Source organism: Galeopterus variegatus, unplaced genomic scaffold (assembly GCF_000696425.1).
Source record: "Galeopterus variegatus unplaced genomic scaffold, G_variegatus-3.0.2 Scaffold1036, whole genome shotgun sequence".
Classification (NCBI taxonomy): Eukaryota; Metazoa; Chordata; class Mammalia; order Dermoptera; family Cynocephalidae; genus Galeopterus; species Galeopterus variegatus.
The window spans coordinates 30,403-44,917 of NW_007727147.1; the positions used below are offsets into that span (position 1 = coordinate 30,403).

Sequence of the window (14,515 nt, forward strand, 5' to 3'; positions counted from 1 at the left end):
GTGTGTGGGTTGATTTCTGGATTCTCTATTCTATTCCATTGATCAGTGTGTCTGTTTTTATGCCAGTACCATACTGTTTTGGTTATTATAGCTTTGTAGTATAGTTTAAAGTCAGGTAGTGTTATGCCTCCAGCTGTATTTTTTTTGTTCAGCATTGCTTTGGCTATGCATGGTCTTTTGTTATTCCATACAATGATATATGTTTAAAACCTAGAGCCCAGGCTTCTTCCATGCTGTCTGCTGTCCCCAGACAAATCCTGTGGCCTGGTTGCGGGTGGTGTACTCTGGCCTATGTGGTTAACCCAAGCCAGTGCTCCAGCCATCAACTACTCACCTACCCACCTGCAGACTCTGGGACTCAGGTCTCACCACCCTATGCCTCTCTCCCTGCAGGGGGAGCTGCTGAGCCCGTGCCGCTGCGATGGCTCTGTCAAGTGCACGCACCAGCCGTGCCTCATCAAGTGGATCAGCGAGCGGGGCTGCTGGAGCTGCGAGCTGTGCTACTACAAGTACCACGTCATCGCCATCAGCACAAAGAATCCTCTGCAGGTGCGACCCGGAGCCCAGTGGGGGCTCTGGGACCCGGGGTCATTTTAGCAGGAGAATTACTTCACCTTAGATTCAGGGCAGTCTGGATACGGGCTGGATGGGCAAGCACTGTGGGTGACACGCGGGCAGGAGAGAATGAAAGAACTTTTTGTTTTCTCTTAAGCCTCAGCAAGAAGAAGAGGAAGGATGGGGCAAAGAGAGAGAAATAGCAGGAAAGAAATGTGGAGAATCAGATGAAAGAGAAAATAAGTAAGGGAATGGATGAACGAATGAATGAACAAACAAGGAAAGGGGGAATAAAAGGAAAGAAGGAAAGGGAGAAAGGAAGAAAATAATGGAGAAAGAAAGAAAGAGGGCAGCAGAGAGCACGACATGGAAGAAAAGGGCAGAGGGAGGGGTGAAAAGGAGGGAGAAAGAGGGAAGGAGGGAAGGAAGGAAGAAAGAAAAAAGAAAGGAAGGAAGGAAGGGAAGAAAAGAAAAGAAAGGGAGGAAAAAAGAGAGACCAGAGGGCAGAGGAGAGCAGGAAACAGAAAAAAAAAAAAAAAAAGCAGAGGGGAGAGGGGAGGAAAGGGACTGAGCTAAAGCTAAGGGCTGGAAAAGAAGAAATATGGGAGAGAAGACTCAAAGGCACTTCTCAAACTTTAATGCGGGAGTAATTCACCTGGCATCTTGTCAAAATGCAGACTAAGATTCAGTAGGTCCAGGGTGGGGCCTGAGATTCTGCATTTCTAACAAGCTATCGGGTGATGCTGAGGCTGCTGGTTCACAGACTATGCTTCCTGTGACAAGGGACAGAGAAAAATGGAGAAGAGACAGGAGAGGGGGCAGAGAAAAACAGGAAAATGGGCAATATGGAAGGGAGAGGAGGAGAGAGAGTATGAAAAGGCAGGCAGGGCCAGGGCTGGGGCAAGGGTCTGCCTAACAGATTCAGACAGAACTTGGGGCTCCCCTGCCCACCCCACCCTCTGCCCTGCCCTGCCACACCCCATATCCCCAGAGGAGTTGGCAGGCCCTGTGCCACTCTGATAAACACCTCCAAATTAAACAGCTTTCCCTGCGAGGAGCACACATGTGAATAGAGCATTTTCTTCTTAAAATATCTCCACATATGTATGATCAGCTAATTAAGCGGCCACATAATCAATCAGCCAGTACGATAGTGAAGATGGGCACGTCAGCTGCCTAGCACTGGTTCGCTCCTCTTCTCAGAGAGGGGAAGAGTGGCTCCTCCAAACTCAGGAAGGCTGGGGTTTGGTGGTTCTGGTAGGGGTGGGGTCTTTGCACAGAGGGACAGCTGGAAACACCTGGAGCTGCAGTGTCCAGGGCATTTTATTTTAGACCCTATGAAGCTTTACATGGGGTGCTCCCAGGAATGAGAGAGTGAGAGGGAGAGAGAGAGAGAATGTGTGTATTTGTGTGTGTGTGTATGTGTGTGTGCATATGGGCAAGGATGGTAGGCATATTTCTGGAAGGTGGCACTAAAAGTCCTGGTGCCTTACTCATCTTGATGATGTACCAAGGGGTCAGAATAAGATGGGCCTTTCCTGTGGCTGGTTCCATCTTCAGCCATTCATTTCGAAATCTTGAAGTGTCTTAAAATAACAGTGTCTGGAGACAGTTGATTCCACATCCTCTGGGGAGCGAGCAGAGGTCTGAGTGCATTAACGCTTTCCTTCCTTTGCAGCCAGATCTAGCCTCAAGAAAGGGTCAGATTCCAGACTCACGAGCCCTCCCCAAAGTATCCCCCCACCCCCGCCCCCAGCTCCACTCTTCTCTCAAAAAGTGAAAAACCATTTAGGGATAACTTTTTCCTGGTGATAAAAAAAGAAAACTAATAACTAATAAAACATAACATTATAAGTCAGGTAAGTAAGTGACAGTGTTGGCAATATTGATCTATTAGTCTATTCTTAAGTTACTACCCTGTCTTCAGCGATGAGCTTCTACACACTGGGGACTCCCTCTGATTCTGTTGCTCCTGGCAATGCAGTGATGTATGCCCAATAAATGCCATTTCACTTTTCCAGATAGCACCAGAAGGAAGTAGCTTGGACTAGAATCAGTGTCATGTGATTGTGGCCTAAACTGTCCCAATCTTGTGTCCTGGAATCCTTGAGCCCAGCCAGGTACAGGACAGTTACTTGCTCAGGCACAGTGGTGATTCAGCCAAACCACCTGCAGTACCCGATGGGGCTAGCACTCCCCAGCACAGGCCCTCAGAGCAATGGATGGGGTCCCAGGGCTGTCTCTGCTATCAGAGGGGGAGATTCCTTCCAGACCTCCTGGTTCATGCCTCATACAAAGTTGTGAGAAATAGCACAACTGTTCCCTGTGGGACAACACCTCAGTCACCCTCTGGAAGCAATGTTTCTAGCCACTGAGAAAGGAGTTGCAGCCCAGCCCTGTAGGTCTTACAGCTCCATGGCTGCTTCCTACCTTCTCTCTGCTAAGTCTGAACTACAATTATATTAAGGGATATTTAGTTAGTGTTTAAAGTGCCAGTCAGTGTTCTAAATATTCACATATGTTATCTAATTTAATCCTGAAAATAACCCAATCAAGTGGGCTGTTACTATCATAATTTACAGATGAGACAATGGAAGCCCAGAGGGGTTCAGCAGCTTGCCCAAGGTCACACAGATATGAAGTGAAGAGCTGAGTTGCACACAGCGAGTCTGACTGCTGCATGGCTCTTAACCTCTACCCCTAAACGTACAGGCACATGTAGGAATACCCCCACCTTGACATGCTCATCTATATTTTTGCTGAAACGCAGTAAAGAGCACCCCTAAACGTACTGGTTTAAGAGTTATTTCATGTAACACTCACAATACTCTAGGAAGTAGGAGGGATCAATTATTTCCATTTGTACGGAAGGGAAATTGAGGGTCCTCATTACTTATTGACTTCTCCTAGATCACACTCAGCAGGTTGGAGCAGAGCTCAACTGGAATTGGGCCACCCGACCCTATGCTCGGTGCCCCTTCCTGTGACAAGGAAGGAAGTGTCTGATCATGCTTGGTGCCCCTTCCTGTGACAAGGAAGGAAGTGTCTGATCTTCTTGCTCTTCCTCTTTGTCTCTCCATTGTAAGGCAGGAGTTCAGGGAAGGGTCTCATGATCTGGGATCAGAATCTCACTTGGAACAAGCTTCCAAGGTTCTGGGTGTGTGATGGTGGCAGATCCTGGTACCACTGGGGCCCTGATCCCCTTCCTAGCCTTCCTTTGAGGTGTCAGAGCTCTCCTGCCCTCTGCTTTGTCCACACAGTTCTTTCCCCATAGCCTGGGGGCCTCATGTGGACAGACAGGAGGAGGGTGCCTCGGCCACAGCACCCCACCCTGTCCTTCTTCCTTACACTTCACAATGGGGTCGGGAGCCCATTCAGCTTCCACAGGTTACTCAGGGACTACTGGGAGGGGCTTTAGGGATGAAAGGGACCTTTCTGTGCCTCTATATTTAGGATTTCTGAAGTCTGGAGGAGCACAAGAAGGTGAGGGTTACTGATGCCTCAATGGTAAAAAACAAAAAGCTCAATCAGGAGCCCTCTTTCCAGGCAGTGGGGCAAACCCTGGAAAAATCATTTGTTGTATATGAGGGACGTCTACATGATCAGGCCATCTTCTGGAAAATTCCTTTGTTATGTATGACCCTAGGAGGGGGGAAGCAGTGGAAAACCAAAAGGCCCAATTACCTGTAATGGGAAGCTATCTGCATAATTAAACGTGAAGGCTGATGTCCTACATCTGGACTAGCACGTGAGATGTTTTCCAATGGTTGTCATTCCCTGGGGGCCACAGGCCAGTCCCAGCTGGAATCAGAATCAGTGCTTGCATCCAGGCTGTTGAACGTGTACTAAGGGCTCCCTGAGATCACTGATACTTCTTCAGCCGCTGTTTGCTGGTTAACAAGCTTCCTCTTTTCATTTTTCATGAACATGTCTTCCCTCTATTCGCTCAGCTGGGTCTGTGAACAAGACAGTCCTCACTATCCTGAGCTTTGGATCTCTTATCCTGGAGATACATTCACAGGAAGTCATTTTGGTTCACAGCCTTGTGATGAAGAAGACTCAGGGGCCGGAGGGCTGATTATGGTTCTAATTTGCAATTACGCAGTGATTTTTCACACTGTTCATGGAGTCCTGACTTCCTCCCCATTTGGGTTGGAGAGTTAGAAGTATATGATTGAATTGGAGTAGTATAGGCTGTGATTGTCGTAAGAGTTTGGCATATTAAATTGAATTGGAGGTATTGGGTAACAAATGTAAATTATTTTCTTCCATTTCTCAGTCCTACACAACTGTATATTTACTGCTTGCAGCAGACCCTGCATAGAAAGGTGAAATGATTTATCCTAATGCCTTTGAAATGGGAACTGTTGAGAGACACCTGAGTGGTCTCTTTGAACTCAAGATGCAAACAGACTGTGCTGCTGTTGGAGGCAGCATGAAGCTGAAACAATATTCCTGGTGTCTGGTGGTTTTTGATTCAAGTGATTTAGGTCTACCTACTGTAGTTCTTTTTTTTTTTTTTTCCTTTTTGTCTTTTTTTCGTGACCGGCCACGGGATTGCAACCCTCGGTGTTGCTCCCACCCCTTGCTCAGCCAGTGAGCAGCCGGTCTGTATGTGGGATCCCAACCCTCGGCGGGAGCGCCACCGCGCTTCCCAATCGGCGCACTACAGCAGTGCGCCACCGGGCCGGCCCGTAATTTCTAGCATATTTTTAAATGTCATGTAAGGTGGTGGTACAGAAAACAAGCAAAAGAAAGGCCTGTGATCTCTCAGCATCTGTTAGCGAGAAAATAGATGGCGTTGCTCTGAAAAGAATATTCTGGGGCCCTGGAACACTAGTTCTGCATTTCACTTTCTCTCCCATTTTACTACTGTATTATAATCAAGTATAAAGGTCTTTCTTCCCAGCTGTGCCTGCCCAGAACCCCCTCCTTGCAATGATGTCTGATCATTTGGTGTGATATAGATTTCCTCCACATCAAAAGTTCAATGTGAAACTCAGAAAACTGAAAAATGTCCATTGTACTGCAAGTTGGAAAGCCCTGGTTTAAATCCTAAACAGAAGTGAGCCATTGGGGTAGCCGAAGGGAGAGGGGTGGGAATGGGGTGCGCACCAACCACAGCTCACCTGCTGCTCTCTTCTCCCCAGTGGCAGGCCATCTCTCTGACGGTCATTGAGAAGGTGCAGATTGCAGCTGCCATCCTGGGTTCCCTCTTCCTCATCGCCAGTATCTCTTGGCTCATCTGGTCGACCTTCAGTCCCTCGGCAAAATGGCAGCGCCAAGATCTCCTCTTTCAGATCTGCTACGGGATGTATGGCTTCATGGACGTGGTGTGCATAGGTGGGTCTGGGGGCTTGTCTCCATGCGAAGTGGGGAGCTATGTGCTGATGAGATGGACAGATCCCTTGGGATCCTTCCCTGGGATCCCTCCTTGTGGGAGGCCAAAGTAGAGACAGCACTGGAGACCTCTGAGCTCAGAAGAGGCCAGCGGCTTGGATATAAGGGGTGGGAGGGAAGGGGGAGAAGGCAGGGCAAAGAAGGAAGATCTAACTCTTTCCCAAGCAAATCTGTCCTGCCTCACTGAAGGTAAGGATAAGGAGGCTTGCCTCTAAGAAGACCTGAGAAAGGTCGGTTGTCAGTCTGTCCGCCTCAAGAAGGATGTGGACGGCCTCTTCTCCATTGTGTACCCCACAGCTGCCAAGCTGTGATGAGGGATGCCTATGCATTAATTCCATTCTCTTCACAGCAAAATGCCTAAAAACGGCCCTGGTGGCAACTACCTTTTTGTTTCAGCTTTCCATAAGCCTATTCCATGCCCCCAAGTTTCTCTCATCTAGTGGTTTTCAAACTCTGTATAGTGCTGGCATTCCACCCTCAGCTCCAGGAGCGCCTTTGGGAGTGAGGAAAGAAATGCTGCACACACAGGCTCTGAATCCTCACCCCTGCTTCTCCCTGATCTTCTGTACTTTTATCTATTTACATATACTTCTGTTCCAGGTAAGATCTTGTTTAAAAGGCTCCAGTGTTTTAGAAAAAAGCTGGAGCCCACTGCTGTAATTCCTGCTTCTTCCCGCATCCCACTCCCAAGTCTACATTCCTCCTCTCTTTCTCCATGTTATGTTGGTTTGTGGAGGGCTGGGTCTTCCCCCCCACCCCCCAACAGATGATTGTGCTGTCAACTCTGAAGGCTTGGTCCAAGCACCTGAGCGGGTGGGGGCATGGCCCTGGTTTCTCTGAGTGAAGTGAAGCAAACCTAAACTCTGGTTGTACAGCCCAAGCTGGAACACTTGGGTTGTCCCTGGGCCACAGGGAGCATTAGAGTTCCACAGGTGCCTTCCCTGTGCATCAGTACGTGTGGGTATTATATATCCAATATGCTACACTGCTGTTTGGCAGAAGAATATCTATTAGCTAGAATTTGGCTGGACTGATATTGATGTGAATTTCTTTGGGGTCCTTTAATATTAGGAATCAGAAAGGCCTGGAGAGTACATACTGGTTGCGGGAATCTGAGACCAGCCATCTTGCTGCTTCTCCATGATAGCTAAGCCAATATGTCAACACTGAGTCCAAGAGCCTTTTAACTACAGCACCTAGGCAGTGAGAGAAACAGACAGCCCAGGTCTGGAGGACTGTGAATGGGGAGGCATTTGACATTGATTCTAATTTACTTCCTCCTCCCACCAAACTCCCTTCCTACACCTGCTGGGGCCTGGATTGTTGATGCCAAAAGTCAGGTGTGTCTCCATATGGAGGTTCACAGCAGCTCTGGCACTGGGGGGGAAGGAGGGGACAGCCCTCCAGCTGCCTTTCATTCTCTTTCAGGAAGGCTCTAGATCAATCCCTGATGTGTGCTTCTATGACACATGCTTCCCTGTCACATGGTGTTTGAGTCAGCGTTGGCTGCAGTAACAAACAATTCTAAGAATCACAGTGCCATACAATAAACATTTGTTTCCCATACCTGGGTTTGCGAGAGCTGTGGCTTGCTGGGCTTGGCTGGGATTCTGGCTGTGTACTTGGTTCAGGCCTGCTCCCAGTGTCTCATTATGCTTGGGACCCAGCCTAAAGGAGCAGGAACTAGAGGGGTATGAGGTTCCCCTCACTGAGTGCAGGAGCACAAGAGGATTGGTGGAAACTTGCAACACCTCTGTGCAGAACTGGCACATGGTCCCTTCTGCACACAGCCCATTAGCCAACGCAAGTCACCAATAAGCCCAACGTCAGTAGGGTGATATCTTTATTTTTAGGCTCAACTAGACATACAGACTCATGGGGACTAGCAGAGAGCACACTTGGCCTCAGATTCACTTAGGGGAAGGTAGGAAAGGAACCACAGCCTCCAGCATGGCAAGTCTGGCTTATCTCTGTAGGGGAGTTCCTGCCATACTCCACATCCTAGTCCAGGGCCAGTCTCTTGGCTCCTACATGACAGCTGTGGAGTGAGGAGATGAGATCCACAACAGTGGGTGTGGGTCCACCTGGGCATAGTTTCCAGGGTCCCTGAAAAAGTCATGCTCAGTTCAAGTCACTGTGCCCAGGGAAGCCAGCTGGCTCCTACATGACAGCTGTGGAGTGAGGAGATGAGATCCACAACAGTGGGTGTGGGTCCACCTGGGCACAGTTTCCAGGGTCCCTGAAAAAGTCATGCTCAGTTCAAGTCACTGTGCCCAGGGAAGCCAGCAGGTATTCACAGTGAAGCACCCACCAATCAAGAGTTAACCCCAACCCAGGCAATGTTGTCACTCAGCTGACGCTCCATCTTCATCAGATTTCTGAGGGAAAAGAGCCAGAAGGCCAACCCAGGGTCCAGTTCTTTTTTTAAAAAAAATTTTTATTGAATCATAATTGATTATACATATTTTGGGGGTTCAACATTGACATATGTTGATCAAATCAATATTACTAGCATATATAGTTACAAACCATACTTATTCTTTATGCCCCTTGTCTAGTCTCTCCCTATCCGCCTCTCCCTCCCCGCTTCCATCTCTGATAACCCTAGATTTCTTCTTTCCTTCTGAAACAGTAATGGCTACTCTGTTGATTTGTTGCCTAGATGATCTGTCCAATGCTGAGAGGTGTGTTCAGGTCCCCCAATATTATCATAGAGCAGATGCTTCTGTCACTCTGGAATGGACTTTGTGGAGAGAGACATCCTCTTCTTTTCTTTGGTCTCTGCTGGTTAATCTCCTTGTGTCAGTGCACTCCAGTGGCTGGCAGACCATCTGCTTGGTGGTTGTGGCATCTATCTACTTTCGAGGCAGCTGTGGTTACTGTGGTGCTGTGGTGGGCCACACACATGGAGGTGATATTTTTGGCATGCTCCTTGGCACTGGCAGTGTGCCTAGTTGTGGTGGGGGATCTGGTCCCTGGCTCCATACCTCAGGTCTCTGTGTGGGGCCCGAGGTGCTGGAGGGATGCCTGTTGTGGGAGGGGGGTCCAGTTCCCGACCCTGTGCCTCAAGTCCCCAGGCAGGCCCTGAGGTGCTTGCAGTGTGCCTGGGCCAGAAGTAAATTTTTGTCCTTTGCTTACTTCTAAAATGGGGGAACTTCCTGTGGGGACCAGCACTTGAGCTCTGTGGTTTAGCTAAATTGTTGCTTTGTTGTTGATTCCCTAGGGAAGGGCTTTTGTGCAGCTCAGGTTTCAATGGTTGACCTTATAGGTACTTCCAGCTCTCCAGAGATCTGGTGCACCTGGGTTGTGTAGAAACCCTGATCTGGGCTTGAGTCTTTTCATCAAACTGCACCCCATGCAATTCTATATTCCCGACCAGTCTCTCTGAGTGGTCCATAGTTGATTGGGGTGTCAGTCAGCTGTCCTTGCTGTGCCCCACTGTTCCCCTGGTGGGCCTGTCTCCCCTACCACCTGTGCTGCAAACACCTTCCATGGGATGGGCCATCTGGTCCCTTGTGATGACTCACTGGCCTCTGACTGGCTCCTTTTTTTCAGTTGTTGTGGCTCCTCACTCCTATGTGGGTCCACAGGAACCCTATTTGTGGTCTTGCTGGCCTGGGGGCTACCAAGGCCCTCTTCTCCCCTGCCACCTCCAAGCAACTTCATCTGAAGGGCACAGCTGCAGCTTTTGCTGGCTCCTGCTCTGTGCACTCAGCAGCTCCAGCCTTAAAGTGGCTGTGGCACAAAATGGTCAGAGAGGTTTTTTCTTTCTCATTGTGGCTTCTCCCACCTTCATGCACTCTGTAGGTCTCTCCTCCTCTTCCCCTGAGCTCTAGCGGCCCCATCTTGGCTGACATTGCTTTTTTATAGTTGTAAATTGGTTGATTTGTGGAAGAGAATGATGCTTGGGACCGTCTATTCTGCCATCTTGACCAGAAGCCTCCAGTTTATTCTGAGAGAAGGAGAAAGTGTCCCATCACCCTCTCCCACCACCTCTTGCCCCAATTCATGAACCTGTACCTCTGGCTACACAAACCTGATTTACTGAACTGATGAAAGGCAGAGAAGCCAGAACATGGAACAGACGCCTGGCCGGGCCTGCCATAGGAGGCACAACATGGTCTTTTAACTGCATGAAGATGGAAACACGGGCAAGAGAGCCACAGGGAATGCCTGTGTCACTTTTGAGGCACTCGCCCATTTCAAACCCTGATAAATTTGTTTACTCCCATGCAAAAGGGGAAGCTTCCCTTCTGGAAGTCTTGACAGAGTGGAAGAAGATGATATGCAAGACTGGGAAAAAGAAGAGGAGCCCCCCTAGCAGAGAGTGGGTAGAAGAGATGATGGGAGAGGCAAGTATGCTCAAGAAATGATGGCTGGATAGATGTTGAGTGAGAGGACCCGTATGCATAGACCCAAGCTCCTTGGATGGATGCGGCAATTCAGCTCCTGTATAAGAACATCATCACCAGGAGAAAAAACTGAGTCTAGCCCTGTGTTCACTGAAACGGCTGAGTAAGAGAAGAGGAATAAGACCATCTGCTACTATGAGTCTCTGGACTTTATTTTTCAGATACCAAGAACAATTTGTCTATTCCCTAAGATTTTTAAATGGCCACAGATAGTAAAGAATATGAGTACACCTAAATGGATAGTTTTAATAAATTCTGGCTTGCTGAGGGAGAGTTCATGAAGGTGGGAGGGACTCAGAGGAGAAACTCTGCCAGGAGCCAGCAGCAGCTCAGCGGACACTCTCTGCCCTGAAGCCAGGAGGGTGCCGAGCCTGGGGCCTGGCTGTTCGTGAAGCCACATCAGCCCCCTCCATGGCTGTACCCATCCCTCTGGCTTCCAGGACAATCAGCAGTCAACGAGAAGACTCCAGAGCAATGACTCTCTCAGAGACTGACTATTAGTGCTCAGCAAAGGATTTTACCTGAAATGGTTGCCAGGAAAGGACTGGATTGGATGCAGCACAGTTCCAGGGTTGGGAACAGTGGCTCTGGACTTGGTCACGTTGGAGGGTTGTACATTTAATGATGACAATCTACCCCTACAGACAAAGCATCTCTTGGTTTAGAGTCCTGATTTCCTAGACCAGTGCATGCCCCTGTGAAAGCCAGATGTAAGCTGCTGCGGACAGAACAAACCACCAAATCCCTTCAAGGACAGAGAGGAGCTGATTAAAGGTACAACAACCCTTAACAATAAGCAGTGTGAACATTATGATCCATATCTAACAGGTGAGGAAAGGCTCAAAGGCTCAAAGGCTCAAAGGCTCAAAGGCTCAAAGGCTCAAAGGCTCAAAGGCTCAAAGGCTCAAAGGCTCAAAGGCTCAAAGGCTCAAAGGCTCAAAGGCTCAAAGGCTCAAAGGCTCAAAGGCTCAAAGGCTCAAAGGCTCAAAGGCTCAAAGGCTCCAGGTCACACAGCTAAACAAGTGGTGAGCTGAGGACTGGACAAAGAACCTCTGGTTCCAGTTCCAGGGAACTTTCTGCTGCCTATTTTATCTCTGACTGCTCTGTGAAACTGCAAATGCAGAGCTTGGATGGGAAGGTAGCTCAAGGGGAAATTAGCCCAGTAACACCTTCACCTACAAACAACTGCTAGTGGCAATCAGAAACTCAGCAACCCCGAGCTGCCCTGTCCTGTGTTCAGAGAATGGGAGGTTAGCCATTGTTGCACCTCCTTTTTGATCAGTGCTGTTCTGACACCAATGGAGAGAGAAGCAAATCAAGATGAAATTTGGATGGTTTATCTCCCAATGAGACACTCTGGTGAAAAGTACTTGGAGAGGGGGAAGCTAAATCTACTTATTAGCATGAACTTGGGGAATGCATTCATTCATTCAAAAATATTTATTGAGAGGACACTGGGTATACATACTCAAATGAGAGAATCACCTGCTCTCGAGGATCTTACATCTCATGGGGGAGACAGATAAGGGAATCACTGATCCCCATGGAATAAGAGCTAGGACTGAGGTCTGGACACAAGGATGAGTGAACATGGGGAAGAGGACCCTGAATCAGAGAAGGCTTGGGATCGTTGTGTTCATTCATTCAGTGCCATTCATTGGCTGCCTTGTTTTGTTCCCCAAACCAGGGAACGTTAACAAAGAGATGAATGAGACATAGTTAGTCTCTTGTTCTCAAGGAGCTCATAGTCTACAAATAAGTGACAACATAGTGGGAGTCTGTACAAGGTACAGGAAGATGGAGCAGAGCAGAGAGCCATTGACTCTGTCTTGGGGGTGTCCAGGGAGGCTTGCTGAAGGAGGGAAGCCTCTCCTTGAGCTGGTTTCAAAAGATAAATAAAAGAAGAGGAGAGAACATCCCAGGCAGATGAACCTGCCCGCGTAGAGACAGAGACATGAGTGGATAAGGTGTGTTTAGAAAGCCTTGGGCAGTTTTGTATGATTCCATGCAAAGAGCCAGGGTGGGAGGCGGGTGGTGGGCAATGGGGTTGGGCAAGTTGGCAGGGGCCAAATCCCACAGGGTCATGAGTCATGTGCTTAGCAACTCAGACTTTACTCTGCTGGTGATGGGGAAGCATTGATACAATTTTAAACAGGAAAGACGTTTGATCAGATATGTATTTTATTTTTATCTTTTGGTGGCTGTCTGGTACCGGGATCCAAACCTTTGATCTTGGTGTTCTAACACTGTGCTCTGAGAAAAAAATAGGAGGAACCGAGTCACAGAACCCAAAGTGGTGGATTTCCAGAGTGGCTAAAGTGGTACTACAGAATGGCCCAGAACCTGGGGCCATGTACTGCTTACTAGCCCCGTGACCTTGAGTGATTTGCACAACCTCTTTCTGCTTCTTTGTCTTCATCTGTGAAATGGGATAAAAATACCACCCTCAGTGAGTTGTTAAGATCATTGAATAAGACGGTGTGTGCAAAGGAGCAGGCACTGATGAGCACCAGTGGTCAGTGTAGGAGGCACTCAAGCACGGTAGGTTAACCTCGTAGTGAGCACTTAGTAAAGGTTTACCGAATCTGTTAAAATCTGAATCCAGTCACAGAGTAGAGATGGAAATAGCCTGGCTCCATGTCCTCACATAATTAATAGTCTGCTCTTTTTTGGAGCAGCACCTTTTCTTGAAGGTTCTTGGTTCCCTCACTCATATCCCCTCCATGAGAAGATCTGATTACATCTAATGTCCTCGTTCCACCTGCCTCCTCTTCCGTCATCTCTAATGACACTGTCTGCTGCAGCAGAGAAGCTGACAGAGCCTCCCAGCAAACAAATGGGGCATTCTCTGCTCCAGTGGGTCAAGTTATTAGGATTTAACAAGAGCAAATTAATTAAAGGCTTTGGTACCAAAAAACTTTTTTCTTTTTTATTACACAGACCTAAGAGATTGGTCATCAAAAGTCAGTTCTACAAAACTGAGGACCTCATCGCCCCTATGTTTGTGTTTTGCTTGTGAGTGGACAGGGTCAGGGGAAGGTAGGGGGGGAATGTTTCTGAGATTATGTCCAAAGCTTTAAAATAGTAGAATATGGTAATTAACAAGATTAGATAAAAATTTTTTGTTAAAGCTTTCTCTGTGTGCAGTTCCTTGAGGTTCTTTCCAGTGATTTAGAGATGCCTGGCCCTTGCCCTCTGAGATAAAGAGATTTATATCTCACTCTATAGCAGACAGCCAGGAGGTGGGGGTAGGAGGATTGTAAAAACTTTTTTATATTCAAAACTAATTTTGGGGCCGGCCTGTGGCTCACTCGGTAGAGTGCGGTGCTGATAACACCAAGGCCACGGGTTCGGATCCCATATAGGGATGGCCGGTTCGCTCACTGCCTGAGCGTGGTGCTGACAACACCAAGCCGAGGGTTAAGATCCCCTTACCGGTCATCTTTAAAAAAAAAAATAATAATAATAATTTTAATTCATGTTAACTAAAAAAAACACACATATTGTATATGCCACAACGATTCCTTTATTTCTTCTCTCTTTCCAGCTAGAAATGACCCCACTCGTCAAACCGCTTAATTCCCTGACTAGGAAACCCTGTGGTGCAGCAGAAGGAATAAAGAGGTATAAGAGCTATGTCTGAAGACCAGATTAGTTACTAACTACCTCTTTGACTTTGGGCAAGTTACTTCCTCTCTCAGTAACTAGTTTCCTTATCTATGAAATGAGTGGGTTGAGTCTGATAACAGCCAATGTCTTCTCAGGTCTGATATCCTAGGATTTTGAAGTTATATCTACTGGGAGAAAATGTCACAGCCTCAGTGGCCACAGTGGCTGTGGGGATCTCCAGTAATGTCGGGCCAGGCCAAACAACTGACATGAGCAGCATTAACCACATTAATGGGCAAGATGATGCTTAGTCCATGTCCTGTTATCTGCATGTGGCATCTCCAGTTTTCTGGATTAGCTGTTAGCTCGTATACCACCCACCTGGGGCTTCCTAGGCATGGCCACCTCTCTCCACAGCTGAACTGCTGGAGGCTCAGAGGATGAAGACCACTAATTTAGAAGTAGATATGCCAAGTGAGCACTGCCCTCTTCAAAGGAGACTCCTTGGGAGGCACTTCATTTACACTTATGCCAGTTGT

At 47.9% G+C, this 14,515-nt stretch overlaps 1 protein-coding gene across 1 annotated transcript in view; it reads left to right on the top strand.

Annotated features, from left to right (window-relative positions):
• The window catches only part of MARCH4 (membrane-associated ring finger (C3HC4) 4, E3 ubiquitin protein ligase), a 47,300-nt gene that overhangs the window by 21,762 nt on the left and 11,023 nt on the right, over positions 1-14,515 (top strand). The window contains exons 3-4 of the mRNA XM_008574360.1: positions 394-549; positions 5,706-5,898. Of these exons, the coding sequence (XP_008572582.1) occupies positions 394-549; positions 5,706-5,898 (349 nt within the window). The remainder of the gene's footprint in view (positions 1-393; positions 550-5,705; positions 5,899-14,515) is intronic.